This window comes from Delphinus delphis, chromosome 17 (genome assembly GCF_949987515.2).
Source record: "Delphinus delphis chromosome 17, mDelDel1.2, whole genome shotgun sequence".
Classification (NCBI taxonomy): Eukaryota; Metazoa; Chordata; class Mammalia; order Artiodactyla; family Delphinidae; genus Delphinus; species Delphinus delphis.
This window is the reverse complement of record NC_082699.1, coordinates 72,388,240-72,415,794: the sequence shown is the minus strand read 5'-3', so window position 1 is coordinate 72,415,794 and position 27,555 is coordinate 72,388,240. Positions and strand designations below refer to the sequence as shown.

General features: G+C 52.2%; 1 protein-coding gene across 1 annotated transcript in view; it reads right to left on the bottom strand.

Annotated features, from left to right (window-relative positions):
- The window catches only part of CCN4 (cellular communication network factor 4), a 28,281-nt gene extending 19,994 nt beyond the window's left edge, over positions 1-8,287 (bottom strand). The window contains exon 1 of the mRNA XM_060035311.1: positions 8,216-8,287. Coding sequence (XP_059891294.1) covers positions 8,216-8,287 — 72 coding nt within the window. The remainder of the gene's footprint in view (positions 1-8,215) is intronic.
- Between the last annotated feature and the right edge of the window lie 19,268 nt (positions 8,288-27,555).

Here is a 27,555-nt window from a genome sequence, read left to right as displayed (position 1 = left end):
CCATGCCTGGGACGTGTGCGCCTGCTGGGGGGAAAACGGGGATCTCTCCTGAGTCAGCCAACCCATTGTGCCAGGCAATGACCAGAACACCCCTGTAAGGGCAGTGCTGCGGGTCCCCATTTGACAGATGGGAAAACTGAGGCCCACGGAGGTTAGAGACACAGCAAGACAATTATACACTCTGTTCTGACTCTGGGTCTCGTATTCCCCCAGCAACCTCTAAGAGACCCTGTTCTTGCCTGATTTCCAGTTCATTCAACTCACGAAAAGGAGCAGAGAGCCTTCCACATCCCAGGCTTGGCTGTGGTGGTGGCCATGGCTGACCAGGGAGGGGACCAGCCCTGGAGCAAGAGCCAGTACAGACACAGGGGGAAGAAACTGCCCTCTGAGCTTAAGCCTGTTCTGCATACAAGGGAAGAGCTAGCAGCCGTCCAGTAGGACAGAGGGAACGGTCTTCAGCCCCTACGGGTGGACCTGTAGGTGGGAGGCCCTGGGCTGCAGCCCTGATGCTGAGACTGTGGCCTTGGACGAGTTGCTTGCCCCCCTGACAGGGCAGGGGCAAGTGGGCTGAGGCAATCCCTCTGGCGCTGTCTGACTCTGACCATCAGCTCACTGAGCTGGGCCTCCGACAAGGCCTCCCCTCCATCCACCGCCTGGACCCCGACCGCCCCCCCCCTCCTCCTGGATGGGGCCCTGTCTCGGGTGGGGAGGGCAGAACGTGGACAAGAGGCTGGGGCACTGGACACCCTGGGAAGGGGTCCTGCCAGCCCTGTGTGGGGAGCTTGGGGGTGTTCTTGAAGCGTGGATCGCAGGGAGGTCATCAAAACGTGTGCCTCAGTCTCCAAGTCTGTAAAGTGGGGGTGAGACTCAGTGAGACTCAGTGAGCTCCGTGTGGTCCTCAGCCCCCAGCGAGGTCCCAGCAAGGGTTGATGCTTTTGATCCTTTAAGAGCTGAAGTTTGCAGTTGTCAGGATGTGGCTACTTGGGGTATAGGGCCAGAGACAGCTGGAGTGAGTGTGTGTGTGTATGGGGGGCAGATGTGAACACCAAGGGCAGCAGTAGGGAGGACGGGTAGACGGCTGCAGTCCCCAGTCCACATAGCACGCACCCACCAGCTTCTGCTGTCCAGGAGCTCTCAGAAAAGCCTAGAAGACAGCACCCCAACCCCAAAGCACCCTGATCATCACTCTCTCATCGCGGCCCCCAAGCTCCTTCTCGACGCGCGCTCAGCATCCAACCTGCATTCTCTGCCTCTGTCGCTGGGGCTCTGTGAGTCGGGCTTTTAGGTCCCTTGTATGGATGAAAAGCTGAGGCCCAGCCCGGAGGTGGGGGGCTGGCTCTCAGCCCCAGATGCTGTACCGCCATCTCCCCTCGGCCACCACTCCATCCTGCCGAGAGCACGGGCAGATGGGTTTCTCGTCTCCACTTTCAGATGAAGAAATCCAGGCTCAGAGATGAAACCAAAGCCTAGCCTAGAATGGGGTCTGCGACTCCTTGCTCTGTGCTCAGGAACCACGCCCATGGCTATGGCTCGCTGATCAGTCCTCTTAGTGACCGGGTCCGAGCGGGGAGCTGGAGGCCCTGGGAGGGAGAAAAGGGTGCATAATGGTGCAGTTTTCTCACGGGGCAGATGGAGGCATTATTCACGGAGATGGGGAGGCAGGTGGGACTGAGCTCTTAATGGTATTTACAAGGATGCTTCTCGAACGTGCGAGGCCTCAGGGATTGACTGTGGTCGAAAGTATCAAAACTCTGGAGTCCTGGATGGCGACTCAACCAGCTCAGTAGGCCCAGGGGAGCCGCCACTGGTAAAGACCAGCAGCGTCCGGGCATCCTAAGGACCAGGCCTGACCGGGTACCACTGAGATGGCGGGACCCTTGGAGATGAAGCTGGTGGTATGCTTTCCAGTTTTATGAGACCAGGTGTACGCTCTGAGAGTTGAAAGAGGAGACGTGGGAAAAAGGGAGAATATCTGGGGACACCTTGAAGGGCAGAAGCATATCTAGAGGAACATTCCAGAGCATGGGCTTTTGGGGTGTCAGGCCAACCGTACTCTTAATGAAGAGGCAGCAGTATGCGTTCCCTTACAAGAATCATGGCACCCGAGCCCTGTGACTGGCCCACCTGATGAATGAGTTGTGGCCCCTAGGAGTGGCTCACGCCTCCAGCTGGAAGCAAGTTTGGGGTCAAGTCCAACCTCCTCATTTTCAAGATTAACAGATGAGCGCTATGAAGGCAAGTGGCTTGTCTGATGTCACGGTGATGACTAGCTCTTTCCGCAACATTATTCTGCCCCAGGAGCAGGATGTGAGTCCCAGCTCTCTCAGAACATTCCTCCACCCTTAGACCACTTCCTTCCTCCTGCCCCTTCCAGCCCTGGGCGGGCTCAGGGCACATGGCCCTTCTCTCCACTCTAAGACTCGACGCGGGATTATGGGAGGGGCAGGGGAGGACCCCTCCCTTCCTGTCCTTTGGGCCTGGGCGCTCGTTTCCTCCGTCTTCCCCCTTATACCACCACCAAGGCCGAGCAGAGCCCAGGCCCATGCCCCAAGCCTGGACTTGCTTCCAGATGAGGGGGATGAGATGGGAAGATTTTATCACATCCCCTGGAATGCCCATTATCCACATTTGAGAGGCCCAGCTCCTCCTCTGATTCTGTCTCTCTTCCCCCCACCCCCCGCCCCCGCCATGATGGAAGGAAGAAGGGTAGGAGAGCTGGTAGATTATCAGGACGTCACGGCTGGAGGAGATACCAGAGTCTCTCTAATTCGATGGTTTTGGAAACGATGTGTGTGTAAGAATCTTCAAGGTGCCAGTTAATGTACAGGTGCCTGGGGGTGGGGGTGGGAAGTCTCCCCAGGAATTCAGGCTCAGGGCCCCAACGTTAGTTTTTTTTCTTCTGCAAGCCCTCTAAGCTTCCCTGTCAGATTTTCAACACATTCGTCTGTGCTAGGGAAAAAATCTACCTCCAGCACGTGAGCCGTCCTTGTCGGTAGGGACTGAGTTAACCATCTATCGCCACATCTCTAGCAATAGGAAGGGGCTGGGCACATAGCCGCACTGTTAACATCCATGGAACAAGTGAGTGGATGGGCATGAAAATCACTGTCATTGTCAACCTGACTCAGGGTTGTAAGACACAAGTCTCCCCTTCAAGCATCATCATCACCACCATCACCATCACCACCATCATCGTCAACATTACCACCATCATCATCATCAGTATTTCTTTCTCCTACGTGATAATCCAGAAGCGTTCACTGACTCCCTCTACATGTTCTGGGAAGCTGGCCAGGATGTGGAAACCTCGAGATCTTCTGAAGACCAACTCAGCACTGAGCCCAGCACAGCCCACCAATTACTCTGCCCCCCCCATCTTGCCCAGCTGGTACTGAGCCTGGGGTCTTTACCCTTTATTCTTTAAGCCTCCCAAGAGGATTAGCACCCAAGAAGTGAGTACTAACATTATGCCATTTTACAGATGAAGAAACTGGCTCAGAGAGGCTGGGTTACTTGTCTGAGGGTGCACAGCTTGCAAGGAGAGGAGCTCAGTATTTTCCCTTCCCCACCTATCACGATCGTTCTATGTACACTTGTGTCTTTCCAGGACAACATTGTCTAGTAAAACATAATGTGAGTTCTGAATGGAATTTTACATTTTCTAGCAGCCACACTAAAACGTAAAGGTGAAATTTATTTTCATGATGTATTTTGTTTAGCCCAATATCTTGAAAGTATTATCATTTCAACATGGAGCCAACAGAAAAAAATTATCCTGAGAATTTCACGGTCTTGTATTCACACTAAGTCTTTGAAATCCAGTGTGTATTTTAGCCTTTCGGCTCAGCTGGGACACAGCCACATCTCAGCTGCCCAGCGGCCTCATGTAACAAGTGGCTACTGGTTGGGCAGTGCAGGTCTGGACTATAATAAGCCTGCCTTGTAGGTGTGTGGTTTTCAAGGGAGCTGATGTACGCAGATGCCGCGGATACAGTGCCCAGGACACGGTGAGCGCTGGATCAGTGTTAGCCCTCATCGTCATCCGTGTTCCTGGGACAGAGTGTGCTCCACGGGAGTTGCTGAATGAATGGACAGTGTGCTGAAGCCTCGCCCGCAGACGTCTGCAGTGTTATACGGTCCTCTTGTGGGCCTTCCTACCCGGCTTTACTTCCTGGGCTGTGGTTGGCATCCCTCCCAGCTCCTCCCACGATCCCACCCTGGACCACTGCTGGCTCACCTCCCTGCTCCCATATGTAACCTACAGTGTGTGGAGCAGCCCATTCCCACCGCTCAGAGAGATGGCAAAGCTTCCCGGGAGGAACTCCAGGGTTTCTGTTTGTACAAAGACAGCCTCCTGGCGTTTGGCTGCTTTGCAGGCGTGGGGCAGGGGCCTTTCCTGAAGCCTGGGGAGATGATGCCGCTGACAGCCTGGACGTACTGCCCAGCCCAAGGTCAGGATCGGGTCTCCCAAGGAGCACCGTTCCCGTGCCCATTCCAGAGGGTGAGCCCTCACCAAGGGCCGTGCCCAGGTGCAAAATGCCAGTCCGAGCCGCGCTCTCGCCAGCATCCTGGACAAGCAGTGGGCGGGAGGGGCCCAGAGCTGGGAGCAGAGTGTCCAATCTGACGGAAGAGGCTCTGAGCAGGGAGCTGGTGGGTGTGGGGTTTGAAATGTAGCTCAGTTCCCAGCTATACACAGGAAGTGTAAAGAAGCCATGTCGCGTATGCTCCTGCAATCTTTTAAAAGGGGTGTGCCGCTTACCCGGGGCCACGCGATTCTGTAGTTGGTCTGAGGGGCTGAAAGTGGGTTTGCATTTCACACTCAGCCCACGTATCCTCAAGCACACACACACACACACACACCATGGGGCTTTATACCTTCAGACAAGCCACAGTCCCTTACACATGCATGCTTTTACCCCTGTGCACACCAACACACATTTCTGTGGGAAAAGGTATATGGGTCTCAGCTGTACACAGACAACCAGAGACCTAATGTGTGCCCCGGAATTTATCTGCACAGCGTTCATGTACCTGGTCATGTGCTTCTGAGAGGCTTCCCTCAAGCAGCCCTGTGTTCACTCCTCGGCAACGGGGAATTGACGGGGCTCGGTCGTCAGCCCCGATTAACAAGAGAGGACGGGAAGGTCCGAGTGGTTGGGGACCTGCTGGAGCTGCCTCAGCCAGTGACAGAGCTTGCACCCGGCCTCTCTTTCCTGGATGACGTCACCCCTGCCTCCTCTCATTCCAACGTATGAGTGGCTGTCACCTGCCTCGCCAGCCTGTAAGCTCAGTAGGGTCACGGACTTTGTGCTTCTCATATGTGCACACGTACATGGACCAGGGAGGCAAGAGGCTGTATTGTTGAGAGCTGACCTAGGTTCAAAGGTCAGCTCCACAGATTACTAGCTGTGTGACCTTGGGCAAATTACTTAACCTCTCTGAGCTTTAGTTTTTATCTACAAAGGAAGATGATTACATCTGCTTAATAGTATTGCTATGAGAATTTAGGAGATGCTTAATAAATAATCATAAATGTCATGTGGATGAACTGAGGAAGGTCTTACGTATATAAATATATAGGCTTTGGCGCAGTGCTTGGCAACCGCCCCCCCCCCCCAAATGTAGACCCTCTCTCTTAGCACAAGGGAGGTACTCACTACATGTAGAATGAAGAAAAGAACAAAGAGATGGAAAAACAAGGTCTGTCTGTAGCTCACCTTTATCATATGTTACATTCCTGAGTACACTTGGCTACGTTTCTGAGCTCACTGCCCTGTCCCGCTCCTGGATTTATCTCTTCCTGGGTTGGCCTCTTCCTCCTTCAATTACGGAACTTTTCGATAATGTTTTACTATCCGACAGGACAAGTCCCCCCTCACAATTCGACTTCCTAGAAGTTTTCTTGGCAATTCTCATGAACCTTTTCTTCCATATGGACACATCTATCATCATTTTTTCCCATTAAAACCTCAGTGGGACCTTGAATGGACTCACATTCCCTTTATGTATGAGTTTGGGGAAGATGACCACAGATGGAACTTGGCTCTGAAGGAAAGTACAGGTTGACCTTTGTCTCCCAGCCCTCACGGGGGGGTTAAGGCTCTATCCGGAGAGCTCCTGAATCAGATAACAGTGTTGTAGGGGGGAAGTATGGGTCCCCACAGAAGGTCCCTGGACAGGGGCACAGAAGAGAGGTAACTTGTCTCCTCCCAGAAACCTTCCCTCCATCCTGCTGCCTGGGTCTGTCTGGACTCCCAGCTCCTGTGCTGTGCGTCCCCTCCGCTGAGTCTGTGGGCCTGTACAACCTCTTCCCTAGTGCAGATTGCTCTGAGGAGGTACCTGGGGTTCCCGTGTACTTGGACCCCCCACATACTTCTCTCCTTCTCCTCACTCAGACCTCACTACCCTACCCCTCTCACCTCTTCACCATCCACCCCCTGTCCTCCCAGACATTGCAACCCTGAAATAAAGGCTGATATGGCGTCTTCTGGGTGCTCCAGTTTTCAGGAAAGCTATGGAAGAGAGAGTGGGATTTGGCAGGAAACGATCTGAGTCTGAGCCCTCCCACTTATTAATTGTGAGACCCTGGGCAAGTCCCTGATTTGCCCTGTCTCCATTTCTTTCATTTGTAAAATGGAATTAATATCCTTTTTTAAAAAACTTTTTATTTTATATTGGAGCATACTTGATTAACAATGTTGTGTCAGTTTCAGGTGTACAACAAAGTGATTCGGTTATACGTATAATGTATCTATTCTTTTTCAAATCCTTTTCCCAGTTAGCTTGTTACAGAATATTGAGCAGAGTTCCCTGTTCTATACAGTAGGTCCTTGTTGGTCGTCCATTTTACATACAGCAGAGTGTACATGTCAACCCCAAACTCCAAACTCCCTAAAAGTTCCCTGACCAGGGATGGAACCCATGCCCGCTGAATTGGGAGGGCAGAGTCTTAACCAATGGACTGCCAGGGAAGTCCCTTCTTCTTTTTTTTTTTTTTTGGTAGGATGGTTCAGCATCAACTACATTCAGAAGCCGCACAAGTTATGGAGGATTTAACAGCAAGTCACCCAGACGCCCTCCCTGATCTCATCAATGCACACGACCGTGCTTGGAGGAATATCCATCACCCAGCGCCTATGAGCAACTGGCCTGTGGTCAGCCGTCAGCTCTCAGCCTCAGATCTGGTTGATTCAGAACCAGCGTCTTTGAGCCCACGGGCAAGTAGCTTACCCCCAAGCCTCAGCTTCCTCATCTAGGAATGGGGCACATCAGTCCCCAAGAAAGCCGTCCATGGGTAATAAACTCCCTCTTGCCATCCTCCCTCGTTCTCTTGGCCTTACTATTGGCAGCAGGCCCTGGCCCGGGCTGTGGGATCTTGGATTCAGAAGCTCTTCACAGCTGCCCACCTCCTGCCCGCCCCGTGCCTGCTCCAAGCCTCGAGCCAGCCGCCTGGCTCTGTGCTGCCACGTGTCTTACTCCCTGGCTTCTCGGAGGTGCAGACCTTCCTCCCTTCCCCTCCGTGTGCCTTGGGATGGAGGTGGGAGAGAGAGAACCCTTAGGGTTCCCCTGAAACAGCGGGCTTCCTCTGCAGACCCGAATGTACATGCTTCATAAACTGTAGAGGGCTGTGCAAGCCCAAGGCGGCCGCATTTGGGTTAGAGAATCAACACAAGCACTGTTTGTGCAAGTTAGTGCTTTTGTTGAGAGCTGATATTATCCCTTCCAACTTTTCTTGGCTTTTACTAACTCCCCCACCCCCCACCCCCTGCCTTGTAGCATCTCCGACACTTGGAAACTCATTTTCCAAACTCAAAGACTAGAAGTCTAACAATAGTTTTCCTTACTTTATGCTGCTCAGAGAGGGTGAGTGACTAGCCCAAGGTCACACAGCCAGTCTGGGCATTCCTACGTCTGGAGTCCAGGCTCCCTGACTCTGTTCCTTCGAGTGTCCCTTTCTGCTGCATTTCAGGTGGGAATAAAAGGCGTGGAAGTCCTGTTCGTTTTGTTTCCCCAGGTGCTGGCTCTGCTCCTCCCCTTGCCGGGATCAGCTGTCCCCAGCAGCCCTACTCCTCTCCCTGGGCCTCGCCCTTGCTCCTCAGTGGACACCTCCCTGCCCCCTAACATTCCAGTCCTTCTCATCCTGCCCACCCATGCAGCAGGACCAGTGGAGATGGGAGCTGGGACCCCTCTCCATGCCCCTCCGGGCAGGACTCACCATGGCTGGGGTGCTGCCCACTGCTCCTACTGCTGTCACTGCCACCAGCGCCCACGGCAGGAACCACCTCATGCCTGGAGGTCAGTGGCCAAGGCATCTACGGAGCAGCCCAGAGGATCCGGCCACCTCTCGGGGGAGCTGGGCCGAGACTGACCTGGCCCATCAGGAGTGCCAGATATGCCTCTTCCCGCAGCCCTGAGGGGGTTTTATTAAAGCAAGATCTGACGTCAGGGTTAAGGACAAGCCCTGCATTTTCCTCTGAAAAAACTTTTCCTGCCTCTCGCTCTCTCTCTTTTTTTTTTTTCTTTCTTCCCTCTGTCCCCACCTCCAGCCCAAGCTTGGCCAGCCTCCCCGGCTCTGACAGCTCTTAAAGGGAAAGTTACAGGGCTATGATTTCACATCAGGGCGGTAAATTCTCACAGAAGGAGCTGGGGTCATCCTGCCTAGGCGTTTCTCAAAGGTGGGGCGGGGGAGACGGTGGGAGGGTACCAGGCGGAAGTGGAGATACAGTTACAGGGACCAGCGCTGGCACGGGCTTTGAAAGCGCTCCCAGTGGAGAAAATCAACTCCCTTCCATTCCCTCCCGGCTGCTCCTACTTCTGGTTTGCATTTGTCATCTTTCGCTCCTCTCTCCCTGGCTGCAAGCAAAGGAGGGTGGCTTTAGTCCACTGATCATGAAATGGTATGAATTCACAAATGAGCTCAGGGCTGGGGCCCTGGTTACCATCACCACCTCCTCTACAAATTAAAGCTCTGGTTTCCAACTTACAGGCGTTCCCGCCCCTGCTTTTAGCCTGAAGCCCTTGGGTACTGGAGCTGTCTCCCCATGTCTGGGCGCCTGTTACCCCTGGTGGGTTGGGGTGCCTGGCCTTCACCTCTTGCTGGACACTTGCCACACTGGTGAGGGGTCTCCTTTGGAGCCTGGTTTGCCCTCGTCCAGCCCCCTCATCCCCACGTGGACCTCAGCCACAGCCTCCTGACTGGTTCATTACCGTCCACACTTCTTAGAGCCACCAGAACAATCCTTGGCAAATGGAACCAAGGTGATGGCGGTCTCCTGGCTCCAGCCTCCCAAAGCCTGCCCATTGACTTAGCATGGCATTCCCAGCCCTTGCGTGGCCTCCAGGCCAGCAGCCTCCCTCATCTCTTCTGCTTCCATTCTCCCTCCCCTGCACTACACTCGGCCTCGGTGGACTCCTTGCTGTTCCTCTCACACCCCAGCAAATTCTCATCTCTGGACCTCAGTGGGAACTCTCTTCCCTGTGGTTTTCATAACAATTACGCCATCTCTTCCCTTTTACTGTAACATATACAAGCAGATGCTGAACCATGTGTGGCTGCTCGGAGGTGGTAGCAGACTTGTGCCTGTGGAGGGAGATTATGACCATAGACACGACCCCCATAAGAGGTGACTCTGATGATCTCTCCATTCATTGACTTAGGGGTGGGCCTCTCACCCAATTCTGGCCAATGAGACAGAAAGAGGACTCTGCTGGGGGCTCCTAGAAAGGACTCCATTCCTCAGGAGGAGAATAAACTTCTCTATGCATTCTCTTTCTTCCTTGAGTTCAAAGTTGATGGCTGGAGCTGCAGCAGTCATCTTGTGCATATAAGGCACAAGCTGGAGACTGAAAAGCCAACATGCTGAGAATGGTAGAGCAGAAGGAGGGAAAGAACCTGGGTCCTTGGAACTTAAGGTGTTACTGAATTAAACCTGGACCTTCAGACTTCCCACTGCATGAATTAATTTGATGACTTATTGCTTAAGCCATAGATTAAGAGTAACTTGCTCCTACAATCCTAATGAATATACGGGATTTGTAGAAATCATGTATGTAAAGTGGCAGTGGGGTATCTGTCACAGAGCAACTGCCCAGTAAACCTCAATCCTCATTTTCTTCTCATGAACTCACTTGATGCTCTTAAAACAAATTCCATGAGGCAAGCACTGCGGAAAAGTGTCATTAAAGGAATCACCCAAAGTGTTAGGTGCTAATCCAGGTTCAGTGACCCTTTGATGAGCACCAGGTATGTAGAGGCCCTGTACTAAGAGACAGCTCATGACCACAAGGTGGACGGTATTACTGCCCCATGTTATGGGGGAGGGGAAGCGGGAACTCAGAGATGCCAGGTGATGTCAGGACATGTACTAAAGTAGGGGCAGGAGGGGGGCTGGAACCAAAGTCTTTGAACCCTGACAGCGACTGAGCCCTTCCAAGCCGGCTTCACCCGCTAAAGTCCCTAATGTTCTGTAATAAGAGTAAAGCTGAGCCCAGAGAATGCCAGGATCGCTTTTAGGAAGTCTGATTGCAAGACGCACTTGCAACAGATCCCCCAAATCACGATCGAAATGCTGGCCCCTTGTGCCTGCCGGTGAACCTCAGATGGCTCAGCTGCCATTCTTCATTGCCAAGGAAACCTGCAGCAGGCTGACCCAGTGAGCCAGGCAGGGCAGTGGGTTAGGAGGGAAAGCGCCTGGGGCGCCACCGCAGCCCTGCTGCTCACCTGTGGGCCTTGGACAACCAGCAGTCTCTCTGTGCTCAGTTTTTTCTTTCTTTTTTTTTGCGGTACGCGGGCCTCTCACTGTTGTGGCCTCTCCCGTTGTGGAGCACAGCCTCCGGATGCGCAGGCTCAGCGGCCATGGCTCACGGGCCCAGCCGCTCCGCGACATGTGGGATCTTCCCGGACCGGGGCACGAACCCGCGTCCCCTGCATCGGCAGGCGGACTCTCAACCACTGCGCCACCAGGGAAGCCGTCTCTGTGTTCAGTTTTGTTTGCTTGAAGAAACAGCAGCATATTAGTGCCTACCCTGTGTGGTTGTCGGGAGGCCCCCTAAGCAGACAATTTGGCGTGTCCCAGCATTTGCGAGTGGAGGAGCCAGGATGGGTCGCAGCCCAGGCTGGTCTGATTGGGTGGCCTTGTGCCCATCCTACGTCAGGGCTTAGGCGTCTTGGCAGACCTCGTGTTGCAGCCTGGGTGTGTGTCTGGGGTCGGCCTTGGTGAGTGTGGGCCCAGGACCTGGCACTTCCTGCTCACGAGCTGGGCAATCTCTAAGTGACCGGCTGGTGGTGACCGGAACAGCAGCTGCATTTATGGAGCATCTGTTGCGCCCCTGGAGACACTTGCCATTTCGCTGAATCCTCATCTCAAGTCATCTCATGCCCATTCTACAGATGAGGAAACTGAGGCATGGAGAGATGAAATAAATTTCCCCAGCCATTTGGCTCACGCACAGCAAAACTGTCATCAGGACTTAGACCCGTATGACTCCAAAACAATTTTTTTTCCAAGTAGACGAATCTGTCTCATGAGTGGAACCAACAAGGGAATAAATGCAGGAATGAATGAATACAGTAGCTGGACAGATGGATGGGCAGATGGACAAATGACTGAATGTGTGAGTAGGTGATTCCACTGTTAGGAATATTCCATTCCCCAGGTCTCCCCAGGATGGGCTCCTCATTTTTAGTTTTCCGCATCCGTGTGCCCCTTCTCTGACCACTCTGCCTAACTCTTCAGCTCCATCACCCACTGGCTTCCTTCACCGCCCTGGCCCAAGCGCCACTGCTTGTTTGTTCAGCTGTTGACTGTCTCCCTCCTGGGCTATGAGATCCACGGGCAAAGCCAGGCCTACACCTGTCTGCCTCTCTGGGCTGAAGCCCAGCAACACGGAGAACCCGGCACAGCACGTGTTAGAGGCAGACTTCAGGTGAAGGGCCAGATGAATGAAGGAAGCAGACGAATGGCGTGGTGATGGGAGGGATGGATTGAGGAAGGAAGGAAGGAAAGAAGGAGGGAGGGAGGGAGGAAATAAAAGGAAGGAAGGAAGAAAAGGAGGAAGGCGGGCAGGCCTAGAGGAAGAGACCAGCAAAACCACGTGTCTCTGCTTCTCAAAGTGCCTGGAAGACTGCGTAGCACATAGTAGGTCTTCAGAGTCCATTTGTGGAAAGAGGAAGCTCAGGAGCACAGGAAAGACGGGGCTGAGCTGTGTCTAGTTGACAGCAGGAATGTGTGGGGGGCTGGGTGACAGACTACATCACCCAGGCGTGGGGCCCAGGGCCAATGCACAGGGTTATTTATCTCCTTGTCTGTAATTCATTTCTATCTGCGCTGCAGAGGGTTCACGGTGCGCTGTCTAGGCCACACAGGGCCCCTCTGAGTCCAGCACTTGCTGCTTCCCTCATCCCCATTTCCCACACCTCTCCCCACACTCGATCCACATCCCCGAGCAATGTGCATGTATATGGCCTTATAAAGTATGGAATGGTTGTCAATTTAATAATCGCGTGTAAAGCACTAATGATGTGCTAAGCTCTGCTCTGAGAATCTCTCAGGTCGGTGCTCATTTCATCCCCTCTTTACATTTGGGGAAATTGAGGCACAAGGAGCTAAAGGACCGTGCAGGAGGTGACACAGCAGGCACGCAGCAGAGAGCAGACTCATGGCAGAGAGTGGACACGTGTGAGCTTGTACTCTAGGTAAACGGCGGGATGCTCCAGCCCCGTCATTTCTCCTTTTCCCCCGTCTGTTCCAGTTTTCCGACCTCTCTGGCTACCTCTTTCCAGTGTGTGACTTCTGACCGTCGCCCTGGTTTCCCCAGTGTGCGAACTTTGGGTCCTGTTTCATCCCATCCCCCTAGTGAGGGGCCCTCCTGTGACCCCCGACTCCCCACCTGCCAGGCCTGCTGGAGAGTTTCTCTGGGATTTAGGCCTCACCCTTAGCTGTTCCCGTTGTTGATGCCGTTCCCACGTGGCATCAAGCCCATGGTTCAGGGCTGCCTGCACAAGCCTGGGTCAGTCTCCTGCCCCCTGCCACTCTCCTGCAGTGTGACCTTGGGGAAGTCACATAATCTCTCTGGGTACTGGCTTCCTCATCCCTAAAACAGGGATGAGAGAGGTATTGATCACTCTGAATTGCTCCTGGCACAGAGTAAGTGCTGTGGGAGGATGTATTAGACACGCTTAGCTCATAGTAGATGCTCAATAAAGCTCCTAGTCCGTGATGAATATTCTTCTTGGGACTCTGGGCCGGGAGTGCTTCAAGGGCAGGGTCTGGACAAGGGTGTCAAGGTCTGGGTCCTGCAACCTGACCTGACACACAGCAGGCACTCGGGACGTATGTGGCGGGGAGGACAGAGGCTGGGGTGGGGACAGTGTCAGGGCTCTGGCCTCATTCCCCGAGGAGGCCACGGCTCCACTTCCGCCTCTCCCGGCCGAGGGTCCCCGCGTCCAGCTGTTCGTAAGCTCTCCTTCAGTCTGAGCCCAACCTCTCAGCGGTTTCTCTAACAGACCTCCCAGAGCAGCTGTAAATAAATTCCAAAGAGCGGCTGGTGGAGGGGGTTTAAGAACAGAGGCCTGTTGAAAGCATTGCGACGCCAAACAATAAGGCCTCCTTGACCAGAGCCAGATGCACAGAGAATTCCAGAGACGCTCGGGACGAGGCGTCCAGAGGCCCCGGATCTGCTCACATCCTATTTGTTTGTCATTTATTTGTTCCACGAATGTGCACGGAGCCCAAACAGTATGACGGCACGATGCCAGCTCCCGGGGCTACTCAGATGCACGCCCCACACCCCGGCCGGGGCAGCAGAGGACCCTTCCGCTGAACCAACATGGCTGCTTTAGAAAGCAGAGGATTTGGGGCTGGTCTGCTCTGCCCTCCACCTCCCTGTGATGCTGGCGCGGTGGCACAGGTGGGGCTCTACCTCTCCTCCTGGGGCCTAAGCGAGAATGGAGGCACTGATAAAGGGTGGCCCTGGGCTCCAGGTCTGCTCGGAGGTCAAGGTCAAGGTAACTGTCCCTCCTGCCCCAGCCTAAACAGCTAGGGCGGCTCTGGGAGGGTCACTGGGCAGCCCCTGGCCGGCTCCACGGCTGCTACTCATTTCTTGAGCCGCGACTGACTTGGGCAGAAGCTCACCTCTAGCGCCAGCCTTGGCTACAGATAGGGGCCCCCAGGGAAGGTGGAAGAGAAGAGCAAGGGCTTTGGGGTTAGGGGGGCCGGCGGCAAACTCTCGCTTTGTTATGTACAAGCTGGGAGATCCTGGGGAAGCCACTTCACCTCTCTGAGCCTCAGTTTTCCTATCAGTAAAATGGGGGTGATGATAATGGCTACCTCCCGGGGTTGTGATGGAGATGAAGTTAGTGCTCAGCATGTGGTAGTTGCTGAATATATGGCTGTTATTAGTATTCCTCTTTGCTCTTCATCACAGACACTCTTCCAGTGCCCTCCGCCTGGGTCACCTTGATCCCTCCCCTCCAGCTATGAGTCTCCTGTCCTCAGCAGGGCTGAGGTTGGGACACAGCGTCCCCTGTTCTTCACCCCGCCTCCTTCAGTAAAATCTCCCAGTCCTCAGGGCGAGTGTTTCTGCTGGTCTCTTTGATGAAATTGACCGGGGGTGTGCGCAGGTGAGGAAAGAGAAATGAAACCGGTGAGACAGAGGCAGCGATGCCGGCTGGTCTGACTCACTCCCTGCCGGCCCCTGACACACCCTGGGAATTCTCCCCTAAAGGGGAGGCGGGGTCACCTCACTGAAGACCCCTTCAGAACCACATGTAAATGCGTCCTGAACTCTCCCACCCAGAGACCATCTCCAGCCCCGGACCTGGGCTCCAGCTACAAGGATTCCCGGGCAAAAGCAAGGCGCTGCTGTGGGTGGTAGCAGGGACACAGGGTCACAGGACACCCTTGTCATCTCTACGCCCCCTGGGAGCTGGCCCTTTGCTAGGCATGCAGAGTCACTCAATAGACGTTAGTTACAAAAACAAAGCTCCCTCACCCTCTTAGAGATGGATAATGCCATCTATTGCATGGGATTTCTGTGAGCATTAAATCAAAGAAAGTGTCTCCGATCCCTGGGATAGGAGCTGCCACAGGTTGCTTCTATGTGTCAGGTTCTCGCCCAAGCTCTCCCATTTTTTTTTTAAAGACTTTAGTTTTTAGAGCAGTTTTAGGGTTAAAACAAAATCGAGAGGAAGGCACAGAAATTTCCTATATACCCACGGACCCCACAAACGTATAGCCTCCCCCATTACAAAGCTCACTCACTAGAATGGTACGTTTCTTACCAAGGATGAACTGACATTCATGCATCATTATCACCCAGAGTCCACAGTTAGGTTCGCTCTTGGTGTTGTACATTCAATGGTTTTAGACAAATATACAGTGACATATATCCACCATCCCAGTATCACACAGAGTAGTTTCACTGCCCGAAAAATCCTCTGAGCTCTGTCATTCATCCCCTTGCCTCCCTAGCCCCTGGAGACCCCTGGTCTTTTACTGTCTTTGTAGTTTTTCCTTTTCCACAATGTCATACAGTTGCAATCTTATAGCATGTAACCTTTTCAGATCGGCTTCTTTCACTTAGCAATATGCACTTGAGTTTCTTCCTTGTCTTTAATGACTTGATAGTTGATGTCTTTTCAGTGCTGAATAATGTTCCATTGTCTGGATGCACTCGTCTATTTATCCATTCACCTACACTCGTCTATTTATCCATTCACCTTCCGAAGGACATCTCGGTTGCTTCTGAGCGCAGGCAATTATGAATAAAGCTGGAATACACATCCGTGGGCAGGTTTCTGTGTGGCTATAACTTTTCAACTCATCTGTGTATATACCAAGGAGCCCAACTGCTGGATCGTATGTAAGACTATGTGTAGTGTCGTAAGAAACCGTCAAAGTGTCTTCCGAAGTGTCTCTACCACTTTGCATCCCCACCACCAGCGCCTGAGAGTTCCTGTTGATACACATCCTCACCAGCATTTGCTGTTGTCAGTGTCCTGGATTTGGGCCATTCTAGTAGGTGTAGAGTAGCATCTCACTGTTGTTTTAATTCGTCACCTCAGAGCCACCGGACAGGCAGTCGTTAACGTCATCCCCATTTTACTCAGGTGGAAATTTGTGTTCACAGAAGTAAGTGATGACCCAAAGTCCCATGAGGGGTGGAGGTGGGGTTTGGACCCCAGGATGCTGGTGCCCTTGCCCAGGTTTATGACTCTCTGAGGGAGGAGGGGCTCTCGGGGCTCCAGGGCTCTTGAGTGCTCAGACGAGGAAGAGCACGGTCTGGGGTCCCGGGCAGGTTTGGTGGAAAAGCTACGTGCATGCTGGACTGTGCAGGTTGCATTGGGTTTGGCTCGGCAGCCGGCGGGAAGGAAGCTGGGTTCCAGGCTGGGAAGCAGAGAGCAGCCCTGCTGTGGAAAGGAGCATCATGTTACCCTTGTCCTTGGCTCTGAGGCTTTCCAAAGCACTCGTGGAAAGAACATTCAAGAAGAAGGTCCCATACCAGCCTGTGCCAGGAGACACCCCAGCATCTGAACCAGGCTGGGGGAGCCACTGTGTCTTCATTCTTGAGCCCCTGGGTGTCTGACCAGCCTCAGATGCAGCCCAGTGTTGACTGGGCGTTCTTGAAAGGAACTGTGCATGGGATTCACCTGGAAGCTTTTAAAATGTACACATTCCCAGGACTGCAACTGAGAGGTTGTGAGTCAGTGTGTCTGGAAAAGGCCGCAAATTTGCTCTTAAACAAACACTTCCTGGTTAGTCTGAAGAAGGCCTTCCTTGGAGCCTGACTTGAAAAACTGGTCAGAGTCATCAAGCCTGTGCTGTGATACAAACTGGCCTGGATCTGATCCCGGCTCCTGTCAGTGTTTCATCTTGGAGAAGCTGTGGACATTCTCTGAGCCACTGATTTTTTATCTGTAAAATGGGGTAATAAGATACGTTCCATTGTGGGTATGAGGATGAAATGAAAAACTGTGTTAGTTTTCCAGTGCTGTTGTAACAGATGACCATAAACTTGGTACTTAAAACAACAGAAATGTATTCTCTCACAGTTCTGGAGGCCAGAAATCAGAAAGCGAGGTGACGGCCAGGCTGGACTTTCTTCCAATTCTGGGGGAGACTGTTCCTCAGCTCTTCCAGGTCCTGGGGGGCCCCATCGCTCCTTGGCTTGTGGCCGCATCGCTCTGGTTCCTGCTTGTCTTCACATGGCCTCTCCTCTCCTATTTGTGTGTCTGTCCACTGTGTGTCTCTTATAAGGGACACTTGTCATTAGATCTGGGGCCACCCAAGTAATCCAGGCTGATCTCACCTTGAGATGTTTAACTTAACGGCATCTGTAAAGCCCCCTTTCCTAAATACGGTCACATTCACATAACATCTTATGGAAAAACCCAAACGAACTTTTTGGCCAACCCAATATCTTTTGGGCAGTTACCATTCAACCCCCTATATTTGAAAACTCTCAGTACAAGGCCTGGGGCATCACAGGGGCTCAATAAATAGTATTCTTCTACTCCCGCCCTTTCTTGCTTCTCTGTTGGTAAATTCTGCTCTTTCTACCTTCAAATAAATGTACAACCTGACCACTTCTTCCCACTTCCACTGCCACCATTCAGGTCCTGTGACCTGGGCTCACCAGGGACAGTGTCAGCCCCGGGAGAGTCCTGAGAAGGTCTGGTAGCCACTCCAATGGCTGGGTATGCAGCCGAGGCTGGACCCGTAGGTGCAGCGCAGTGGCCGTGGTGGAACTCGGGGCCTCACCAGATACAGGGGTGGAGTCTGGCAGGCCCTCGGGGGTGTCGGGGCTTTGAGAATCAGCCCAGCTGCTCAATATTTCCTGAGGGTGTGGAGCAGATCAGCGTCCCTTCCGGGACTCAGTTCCCCATCCACGTGATGAAGAGGAGGCCTCCACTCTGCAGCCTTGAGGCCCTGGGCTCTGCGTTTGAATGACATCTCTACTGCGTAGGCAGCTTTGGCGCAGAGGAAAGAGAGATTATCAAGGGCTCCAGCGGAAAATGGGGTTTTCTAGACACGAGGGACCAATGTCCTTAACCGTGTACCCAACACTGTCCCTGATGACCTCCAGCCTCATGTCCCACCATACACCCCTCACTTTCCTCCGCCCAGGCCAGACTGATGTCCCACAGGGCCAGTTTGCACCCTGGTCTCTGCTCTTCCCACCGAGGCTTTCAGCAGCTTCTTTGCTGCAAACTCTTACTTGTCCTTCAAGCATCTGCTCAGGGTTTACGGCCCCCAGCAAGCTTCTGTATCACTCTCGATTCAGAGGGGGAAAGGAATTGCCGTAAGCATAATGGGAATACAGATTCCCTGCATTGCACAAAGGAATTTATGGAATTTATTCTGTATGGGAATTTCGGCATTAGTGCTCACACACATGAGTATTGAACAGGGAGGAATGGGGAGAGGTGAGGTCAGGGAACAGTCCCCAATCAGTCCACCAGAGTTTGATTTTGACCCTGCTACCCGTCATGACCCCCATGCCCACTGGGTCTCTGGCAGTTACTGCTCTGAGACTCTGGTATCCCCACGGGACGCAGGGCGCACATTTGATGGGAACACCTCCCACTGTCAGTACCGCCCTGCAGGATACATTGCCGTCAGAGGCTTTCAAGGATGCTGGAGCCCCCTCCCCAGTGTGTATCCCAAAGGCTTGAAGAAGGACTGTCCACTGAACCTCCTGGGGAAACTAACTCGGGGGTGGGTGAGCACATTGAATTAAAAAACCCATTCCATTTTTTTTTTAATTAAAAAAAATTTTTTTAACATCTTTATTGGGGTATAATTGCTTTACAATGGTGTGTTAGTTTCTGCTTTATAACAAAGTGAATCAGTTATACATATACATATGTTCCCATATCTCTTCCCTCTTGCGTCTCCCTCCCTCCCACCCATTCCAGTAATCCAGTCTCCCTAAGTCCAAGGAAATTCTGACATTTCAACCTTGTTCTATTTTGACCACCTTTGAGCCAGTTTCAGTGAATTTACCAAACAAACTGTTAAAACTGCTCACAGCCGCTTAAGCTGGCATGTTGAATCCAGACTCTCTGGTTAGTTAGATCATGTTAACAAATAAGACCTGGTTCAGTGTCATGTTCCTTGCACCCTGATTCGACATCCTTATGAATGACTTACACAGATGACCTAAGTGCCTGTTCATATAAATTAGCAAATTTTTTTTTTTTTTTTTTTTTTTTTTTTGTGGTACGTGGGCCTCTCACTGTTGTGGCCTCTCCCGTTGCGGAGCACAGGCTCCGGACGCGCAGGCTCAGTGGCCATGGCTCACGGGCCCAGCCGCTCCGCGGCATGTGGGATCCTCCGGGACCGGGGCACGAACCCGCGTCCCGTGCATCGGCAGGCGGACTCTCAACCACTGCGCCACCAGGGAAGCCCAATTACCAAAATTTTACAGGTGATACATCGCATCCCTTAGTGCTGCTGGAAGACGCATCTGGCTGAAAATCTAGGAGCCACGTGAGCTGGTGGAGGTAGACCTCGGGGAGGATTGACACTGCCCCACCCGCAGCCCCCTCAGGACCCTTCTTCATAGGTTCTGCAGACAAGGGAAGATGAGCCTCTCAGACGGGGAGGAAGGGCCGTTTTCTACTTGAAAAGGAAGCTTATAGAATTAGGGACTTTGTGGTCCTTGGAATCTTCATTGGAATCTTCCCACATGCCCTCATTCTGATATCGATGGTCTCATTTTCCCAATTCCTCCTCCTTTGCAAGGCTGTGAATTCCATTTGCATTGTAATCCAGCTGCCCCAGGATTTGGTGTCGGGTTTGGCGCACACACACACACACACACACACACACACACACACACCCCTACTGGTTTGCATCCTTGTTCTAGGGAGAAAAACACTCTAGACACATGACATTCTGCTATATCCTCAGTTCTCCCAAGCTCTGGATGGGGAATGCAGGTGTCTGCCATGGGTGGTCCTGTCTGTCAACTGTTGGAGGCTTTTTGGGGCCAAGGGCTGAGAGTCACTGCCTCCTTAAAGCCACACCTACCCCCTCCCCTGCCTTCCTGGAGATGATCCGCTGAAGGTGAAGCTTGCATGGCCAAGCCCCCTTCCCTGAGTGAGCTGGGAAGCCACTCTGCAGAGCAATCTGGCACTGTTTAATAAGATCAATAAAATAAAACAGGCGTGTGTCCTATGGCCTGGCAACCCCACTCTTGTGTATATGCCCCGAGACTTTTTCCAGGGACTATAAAGGGATACGTGGGAAGATGTTAATCTGGGTTTAGCTTGAGGTGATGAGAAGCTGGAGGGGGCCTTGTGTCCACGTGGGAAAACGGCGAAGTAAACCCGGTGGACAATGCAAACCACGCAGAAACAACGTACAGTTGTGCCCAGAGCAACAGGCGAGAACTGTGAATCCAAAGATGAATGAAAGACTTAAACAGGGGGGCTTCCCTGGTGGCGCAGTGGTAGAGAGTCCGCCTGCCAATGCAGAGGACACGGGTTCGTGCCCCGATCTGGGAGGATCCCATCATGCCATGGAGCAGCTGGGCCGTGTAAGCCATGGCCACTGAGCCTGCGCGTCCGGAGCCTGTGCTCTGCGGCGGGAGAGGCCACGGCAGTGAGAGGCCTGTGTATCGCAAAAAAAAAAAAAAAAAAAAAAAGTGCCACAGACTTCATGGCCTAAATAACAGAAATGGATTTATTTTCTCCCATTTCTGGAGGCTGGATGTCCAAGATCAGGATGTCAGCAGGGCTGGTGTCTATGAGGCCTCGTCCTTGGCTTGTAGAAGATGTCTCCCTGTGTCTTCACAAGGTCTCCCCTCTGTGGGTGTCTGTTTCCCAATCTCCTCTTATAAGGACACCAGTCACAACAGATTAGGGTCCACCCTAGTGATCTCATTTTAACGTAATCACACCTTTGAAGACTCTGTCTCCAAATACAGTCACGTTCTGAGATCCTGGGGGTTAGGACTTCAACACTTCAATTTTAGGGAGGGATCCAACCCAGCGCATAACAAATGGCTCGTAATCAACAGAGCAGGACTTGACCCCAAACCTTCGGGCCGTTCAGTCCTTTGCCCACCCACAGGTGACCCAGGTCTAAAGCACACACAGCCGAATGTTTCGCTTGCCCTAACATCCTCATGAGTCTGTTTTGACCATGTCTGAGCGACCGGTCTGGCCCTGGTTCTCTGCGCACGTCCTTGCCAAATTCCCTTGACTCAATCATCAGGGCAAATTCTCCGGGAACAGGCAAACAGACGTGGTGAGTGGCAGGGCCTTGACAGCCGAGCTGACCGTGGGCCGGGGCTTGGGGAAGCCAGGTGGCTACGGGGTTTGTGCGCAGTCCTCTGAGCTGCAGAGCTTCTTCTGGATGAACGGCCGGTCTGCAGCAGGGCTGGGATGACCTCTCTCCCCTGGCCACAGCGCTCAGCTCGCTTCAACATAGAGGCCAGCCGGCTGGAGTCCCACACGATTCCCTGGAGTTCTGAGCGCATGGGAGGTCCCAAAAGTCAGACAGCAGCCCCGGTTTGGCATCTTTTCCCGCCAAGCCCGTCTGGGACTTTTGGAGACGGCTATGATTTCTTCCCGGTACCTCTGAGCAGCGATGTTGGTCTCTGGGCATCACGGTCCTTGAGTGCCAGATGTCTCATACTCTCCCCCAGTTCTGTGTCCAGTGTGTGTGAACAGATGGAGACATAGATGTCACTGTGGGGAAGCAACATGACAGCCTCCTGACCCTTGCCCTTCGCTCTGCACCAACTCAGATGTCCTCCACACTCTCAAATCTCTAACATCTGTGTAAAGTGAGTTAATTTAACTCCACACTGTCTACACACCCAACTGTGAGCTAGGCCCTCACTTACAGAGGTGACCCCAAGGTGACCAAGGGGATAAACTGAGGTCCTGGTCACTGCAGAGCCATGGGGATCGTAGCAGGTCCACATGCAGCTTCCCCACATGGCAGATGGAGGTCATCCAGGCATGCATCAAGGTGAGCAAACCTGGGAAGGCCATGGGCAGGACCTAAAGGGCATGTAAGGATGAATAGGAGTTTGGTTGCTAGGTAGGGTGTGGAGAGGGAGTCAAATTCCAGGCAGAGGAAAGAATGCACAGATTTACCATGCAATCCTGTGTTTACTGAGCTCTTTGTTTGTACCAGGTGCCTTGTAAAGCACTTTACACATATTCATTCAATAATCTTCACCGCAAAACACAGCAGTCCTTTCGCCTCCATTTTATATGTGCAGATAAATTCAACCACGTCTCAAATTTCATGGCTCATAAGTGGCAGAGGTGGGATTCGAACCCATAGAGCTTGGCTCCAAGTCTACCTCCTTAACATGATTCCCATCTAGTTCCCTACTAGGCCTGATGGGGATGCTCCCCTTCGCTGTTCTGTGTTCTCTGAGCACCTACTGTGTGCCAGACACTGGAAGGGGCTGGGGTTAGGGTGGCCAGTTACAGCCCTGGTCTCCAAAACATTAACATATAAAGAAATAGTCAAGTTCAATACTAAGCAATAGAGTTGCCATTGAGGCAAACTCAGGGAATTATGGGGATACACTCAGCCTGGGGGAGGCATGGTCTACGGGGCCGGAGGTGGGTGGGAGTTTGCAGGTGGAGGACGTAGGGCACTGCACGTCTGCAAGCCAGGAAGAGTCCAGCCTGTCCGGGGAGGGCACTCTGAGAGGCGAGTGGCTGGGAAAGCTGCCAGAACTAGAAAACCCTTGCGGTCCTGCTAAGGACTGTGGGGTCCCTCTGAGGGCTGTGGGAACCACTGAAAAGGTGTCGACAGAACAGTGCTGTGGTCAGATCTTCTAGAATGTTCTTGGTGGCAGCCACCAGGAAAAGGCACGGTGAGGAGAGAGCTGGAGGCGGGGGTCCAGCTGGAAGCCGGTTAGGGTACAGTGGCGGGGAGACTGGGGCTCGGGGGACACCCAGGGTGTAGTAGAGGGAAAGGCTCAATGGGGAAAGGAGAGCATGTCAGGAGACAGTTGACTTCGGTCTCCAGGTGATGGCAGCTCCTCGGGCTTCTGAGAAGGAGGTGACATGATGAGAGGTCAATAAATGACGCATGGATGGATGGATTGGCAGTGGTGGGGAGAAAGCAGATACGAGGGGAGACAAGTGTGAAGGCTGGGGTCCCAGGCTGGAGAAGGGACACCTGATGAGGTGGAAACACACCTGTGACAGCTGCCAGCCTGATTGACTTTAGAATCTGGGCATTCAGGAGACACGGGTTAAACTCCACCACTGGGGGAAAGCAGCGTGAGTGAAGGTGAGAACAAAGGTGAGGAGCTCATCAGAGTTCCAGCCTTGCGCTCGGCACTGGGTAGGGCTGGGGAACTAGCTGACTAGGATCCCCACAGAGTGCACGGCCCTTGGAGGAGTAATGGAGACAGAGACTGGACACTGAAATCAAGAGCAGGCTTGCAGACCAGAGCGCGACTCTGTCTCCCATCCCTGCTCCTCCGAATGCTTTCAGATGTTCCACATCCATCGTTTCTCCTCCATGCAGGTGTCAGCCAGAGGTCTCACTCCATCTCTCGTTCCTACAGCATTTTGTTTTTCCCTGTTCGGTTCAAAAGACAGTTACAGACGTTACACATAAAATATACACGTATATTATGTGTATTATAATCATGTGGATATACTTTCAACTCTCTCAACAGACTGTGAGCTACTTGGGGTCAGAAGTGGGACTTTGTTTAGCTGGGTACACCTGTGCTAATAATGTCTGACCTTGTTCAGGTTAAGTGTTTACAGGAAGGAAGGGGGGAACGGAAAGAGGAAGAGAGGGAGAAAAGAGGAAAGAAAAAAAGGAAAAGAAGCATAAAGAGAAAAAATAATAAAGAAAAAGATGACAGAATTGGGAAAATGAATATATAGGTGGGTGGTTTGATGGTTAGAAAGATGAATGGATGTATAGGTGGATGGATGGATAGACAGGCAGATGAATGGATAGATAGTGATTAAATGGATGAAGAAACAGGAATGTGGGGGAACCAAAGAGCAACGTTAGAGTTTTTGCAAGCCATTGGGACGGCGGCGCTAGCCCTGCGATCTGCGGTCTGGTGGCCTCAGAGAACGACAGGGTCACTTGGCTGGCTGTGGGGCAGAACTGGGCCGAAAGACCTGACTCCTGGCCCTGAACTCAGGGCTATTTCTACTCACGAATCTGTGCGTGCAAAGACAGTAGGGAAGACCTCAAGTATCCCTGCTTAAGTGATCTTGGAGCAAGTTGCTTAATCCCTCAGCTCTCAGTTTCCCTTTCTGTTAAATTAGGATACAGCGCTTATCACATGGACGTGCGGCGTCCAGACAGCAATGAGCCTGTGCACTTTGCCCACAGCTGTACCCTGGCCTGGTGCAGTTAGCGTGCTTCCCTTTGAGTCTAGGGCAAGGGGTGTTGGCTTCTGCAGTACATTTGGGCACTACCACACTGTGAGTCCTTGGGCTGGTCTTTCCCCTCTCCGTGCCTCAGTTTCCTGTTCTGTAAGGTGAGGGGTTGGACTGACCATCTGAAACTTCACCTCCGACTGACCTTGACTTGCCTGGGAAACCTCAGCTCCGTCCTTGGATGAGGGAATCAGGATAGCCCCTTGCCCCACGGGCCAGCGGGATGGCGCCTGGTCCGTCTGCCTTGCAGATTCCAGGGCATCTTTGGCTCTGCGTGGGCAGCCTTGCCGGGGGGTGGGGGGGGTGAGGGGGGGTTGCGTGTGTGGTGCCTCGTCCCCACTGTGCCCGGCCTGCATGCTTCACCCAGACACAATGCTGCCTCTCTTCTCTCTTCCAGATCTGGTTTAGATAATCTGTCTACTTTTTTCTTTTCCCCTATTTTCTATGAGATTCAGCAAATTCTGCTCTGGAGAAAGCTGCCAGGTCAGTGGGAAACTGGCATTTGTCAACAAACTGAACCAGTGTGATCTTCCAAGGCAAAACAGCCCAGACTGGTTTCCAAAGCAACTCACCCCAATGTCCACACTCGACAGAGGTAGCTGATTCCTGGGGGGCTGGAAGGGCACTGGGGCCCACGGCTGGGCATTCCGGGCCCAGGGGGAGAAGCCGCGGGTGTGAAATCTAATTTCTGCTCACTTGCTGAATATCTTTAACAGTTTCTTCATCTGTAAAGAAGAATTACTAATAATTGACCAGAAAGGGCTTTTGTGAGAATTAGAATAGAACATTTAGAAAGAGTCTAGCCAAATGTCTGATACATGGAGAAATGCTGTCTATTTAATACCAATATGTGTCTGTGTACATGTGTATATATGTATATATAATTTATATTTTTTAAAAACAACATATGCTTATAAAGGAATCTTTTTAAAGAAGCAAATCAAAAGATACACCAAGATTGACTCCCAGAGATGAGCCCTGTTACCACTGAGTGACATTCAGTCATTTTTTTCTCTATATGTACAAATTGCATGTATATTTAGAAACTGAGGTCTTGCTACTTTTATTTACTGTTTACTTGATACTTTAAGCTAAACATTTTGTGCCTTCGGTTTCCTGGGAGAGCCTGGGGTGAATTAGCTGCATGATATCCCGTGTGTGGACCCATTGTGATTCAGGAGAACAATCCCCTGTCACTGGACACGCAGCTGGGATGTGAACCCAGGTCTGTCTGGGACCAAAGCCCTGGACGATTGTATCACCCACAAGAGCCTCCTATGGGGCTGAGGCTTCAATACCTGCCAATCTCTCTGAGTTTCTCAAACTCCATCTCTGCCCGACTCGCACTCCCCACTGCTCCTCCCTGGGCCTCCCTCCAGAAACCCAGGAGCCTGGTCTCCACTCACGTCTCACTAAGGAGCTGCAGATACACCCTCTTTAGGACCTGCACCCACCCCCTCCCCACATGGCCTGCCTGGTGAGAGGGGAGAAGATTAAGGGACTTAGAAAGAAGTGGAGTGAGGGGAGATGCCATATAAACATGGGTAAAAAGCGTGATATTTGCTGACAATCTTTTTTTTTTTTTTTTTCCTATCTTTCAGGGCTTGGCCCAGAGCTTCAAAGCACGAGTTCAGAAGTTTCTCTTGTAGAGCTGTTTTTGTTTTCCTAAGTGTGAGAAACCCAGAACCATGTGTTTCTCGTTCTACTTACTCCACATGTAAGAAAACCTTGCTAGGGGCTGGGACAGATACAAGGCCTAAACACTGATAAGCGCCGGACGAAGCCCCTTCTTCCTGTTGCGTGTGGACGTCTTCCTACAACGAGTCTCAGCGTCCATCTTCTCACTTCGCAGCAAATCCTTCTCTGATCTCCCTGCAGCCCTGTGCTTCCAGCTCCTCCTCTCCCGGCTGCTGCAGTGATTGGCCTACAAGAGACACCTGACTGTTACATTACCTTTCTTAAAATCTATAAAAGTTTTCCTTTTGCTCTCAAGGTAAGATCCACTCCTAAACCTGGGACCCAAACCCCTCTGGGATACAGTCTCTCCTGACCCGTCGACCCCCAGCATCTTTCAGACTCTTCATTTCTCTTCCTCTGGACCCTGCTCATCCTGTTCTCTTGGCCAGGAAGACACATCCCTGATTTTAGGTTTTTTCACAAGCCCCTTCACCTGGCCACCTCCTAAGAGTGGGGCTAGACAGGGTGAGCTCTGGGTCACGCAGTCTGAGTTTTAATCTTGGTTCTGTCACTTTAAATCTGTGTGGTATTTGGCAAGTTACTCAACCTCTCTGAGCCTCATTTATCGCAAATTAAAATGGGGCTAATGATCATACCTATCTTGGAGGGATGTGATGAAGATTAAGGGAGCTATTACATATAAAGATGAAGTGCTCAGACCAATGCTTGCCACATAGTAAGTGTTCAATGAATGTTGGATCCTTGAGCTCAGGCATCACCTCCTTTGGAAGATTACAGATGACAGGAAATTCTTTGATAATCTTCTAGCAAAAGGTAGAGTCTATTTCTACTGCCCCTGAATCTGGACTGGTCCCATCACTATGTTGCCCAACGGAGTGTGGCAGAAATCCCTGGGGTCTTGCCTTTAAAAGGACGGGAAGCCTCTTCGTTGGTTGTTTGTAGCGTACTGGAAAGGTCCCAAGACTATGTGGAAAGGCAGAGGTGCCCAGCCTCCCAGGCATCCCTGCCAAGGTGCGAAGGTAAAGCAGCCATCTTGGAAGTGAGGGCTCCAGCCCCAGCCGTCCTAACTAATGCCATGTGCATCAAAGATGAACCACCTAGCTGAGCCCTTACCAATGCATCACACTGTGAGCAAAACAGAATGATTGCTTTAAGACACTGAGCTTGGGGTAGTCTGTCACGCAGCAATAGATAACTGAAACACCTCCTCCAGGAGGCTGCCTGGATTTTCCAAGTCTTGGATCTGTGCTTTTTCTGTGTGTCGAGTCTGCTTGCTTATATAAGACTCAGTCTATATCTTACAGTAGCACTTATGATAATGATAACTAAGTTTGGATGAGTGGATCTTTCAACCTGATTCTGGGGGTGGAATTATCCATGGAATCCACGTGGAGAACCTGTCCAGGTAAGACTTGGGCTTAGAAGAGCAGAGAAGGATGCCTGCTCCCAGAGAGCAGCTCTCTCCC